The following is a 1,753-nucleotide window of genomic DNA, read 5'->3' as shown; positions in this document are numbered from 1 at the left end:
CACAGGCTCACACAGGCTTTTCTTCACCTCTAGCGTTGAGTTATTTTTGTTGGTCTTTAGGTGCTTCACGATGCCGGAGATGCAGAGCGGCCCGACGAAGCCCAGCAGGTCGGCAAGGTAGCGGAAGGTGCTGCTGAGCAGGATGGGACGACCGAACGCTCGATACATGGAGCGCCAGATTGACGGGGAGCGGTTCGGATCTTCAGCCGTCTGCGAGGACATGATGGAGATACATTTTGAATTCAAGTTACAGTTTTCTGATACTGTCTACGTTATAAAAACCACGATGCGTTGGTGTTAAAAAAGACTCACCCTTTGATCCTCGTAGGCGTCTTTGAGCCGCAGGTAGTTGGTGAGCGCTCTCATGGCGATGGGCAGCTTGCCGATCTTCTTCAGCTCTATCGGCCGCTTATGGGCTCCGATGATGAGAGGATTCATCCACCAATATGTCGCCTAAAAGGTGCCAAGAACTTGTTCTATTTAATCTGCTGCCCGGTGGAGGCACTTTATATTTATTTTGAGAACTGAACACTAAGTTTGGCTGTTAGTTGAAATTCAAATATTCAAATACTTGAATTAAGTACATTTTTACTTGTATTTCAGCCCATCCTGCTGGGATCAATAATTGTTTGGGAAATGTTAAAATATTCCCAGTGTGTTTGTGTACCTTGGAGAGCAGGTTGACAAACGGCTGCAGAAAGCGAACCCCCAAATCCTGCAGATCCTCTGGTGGTTTCACTTTTTGTGGGTTGGCAAAGAACACGTATTTCTACAAGAAGAGAAAAAGATGAAATTAATGTAAGCAAGAAACACAAACATGTGCCTATTAAATTAATTAATATTAAAAAAATTAAAAAAAGGTTAATACCACAACATATATAAAACAAATAAACCTAGAAGAAAACATGATGAAGAAAAAGAAAAGTCAACAAATGCAATTTAGCATTTTTGGAAAGTAGTTAAGTACAAATACTGGAACAAATATATACTTTTTGTCTTCACTTACTGGATTAAACATATTTAAGTAAAACCACATATTAGGGCCACTGTAGATAAAAAACAAACAAACAAAAAGTAGTCATCTGAGAAAAAAAATGAATTTCTGAGATAAATGTGGTTCTTTGACACCCACAAAAAACAAAACAAACAAAAAAAAAGACTTTTTTTCCCCACAAATTTGCGACTTAATTAACTGTGAGAATATCCATCCTTTTTCTCGCAAATCTGCAACATTAATCTCAGAAAATCTCAGGTTTTTTTCTAAGAATATTGCCCTCCATTTTTTTTTAAATCTAAAATGGCCCTAATACACCGTCGCATTGAAGATATACTATGCAAGATTTCTCTAAAAAAATGAATATTGTTGGTTAAAAAAACTCAACTCAATAAAAGTAGGAAACTATATGAATGCGATATTTTTTTATATTTTTTTTGTGATATTAAAGTGAGCCCTGAGGGTTTTTTTAAAGGTGGTTCAGTTGGTGATGTCGTGTGAAACCTGGTTACTCACTCGGACTCGTATGACGTTGATCTCCACGGCCATCAGCAGCCCGTACAGCAGCACTAACAGGGCCGTGATGCAGAACCGCAGGTGCTGAGGGCCAATGTCGTGCGCGATAAACTTCCACAACTTTATAGTCTTTGTGATGAACGCCAGCACCCAGTAAATAAACAGGACTGTGCAGAAACAACAAATGACACTGTGTTACGATTTAAAGCATGAAAAGACGAGCATTAACAGATCTGTGCCTCC

General features: G+C 39.3%; 1 protein-coding gene across 1 annotated transcript; it reads right to left on the bottom strand.

Annotated features, from left to right (window-relative positions):
* Positions 1–11: 11 nt before the first annotated feature.
* On the bottom strand, positions 12–1,677 carry LOC121937845 (ATP-binding cassette sub-family C member 9-like; the record flags this gene model as incomplete). Its single annotated transcript, XM_042481147.1, has 4 exons — positions 12–210; positions 313–453; positions 668–769; positions 1,511–1,677. Coding segments are annotated over 4 exons (609 nt in total), but the record flags the coding sequence as incomplete, so codon positions are not given.
* Between the last annotated feature and the right edge of the window lie 76 nt (positions 1,678–1,753).

This window comes from Plectropomus leopardus, unplaced genomic scaffold, assembly GCF_008729295.1.
Source record: "Plectropomus leopardus isolate mb unplaced genomic scaffold, YSFRI_Pleo_2.0 unplaced_scaffold27626, whole genome shotgun sequence".
NCBI classification, from domain to species: Eukaryota; Metazoa; Chordata; class Actinopteri; order Perciformes; family Serranidae; genus Plectropomus; species Plectropomus leopardus.
The sequence above is the reverse complement of the archived record's forward strand: the minus strand, read 5'-3'. Positions and strand labels throughout refer to the sequence as shown.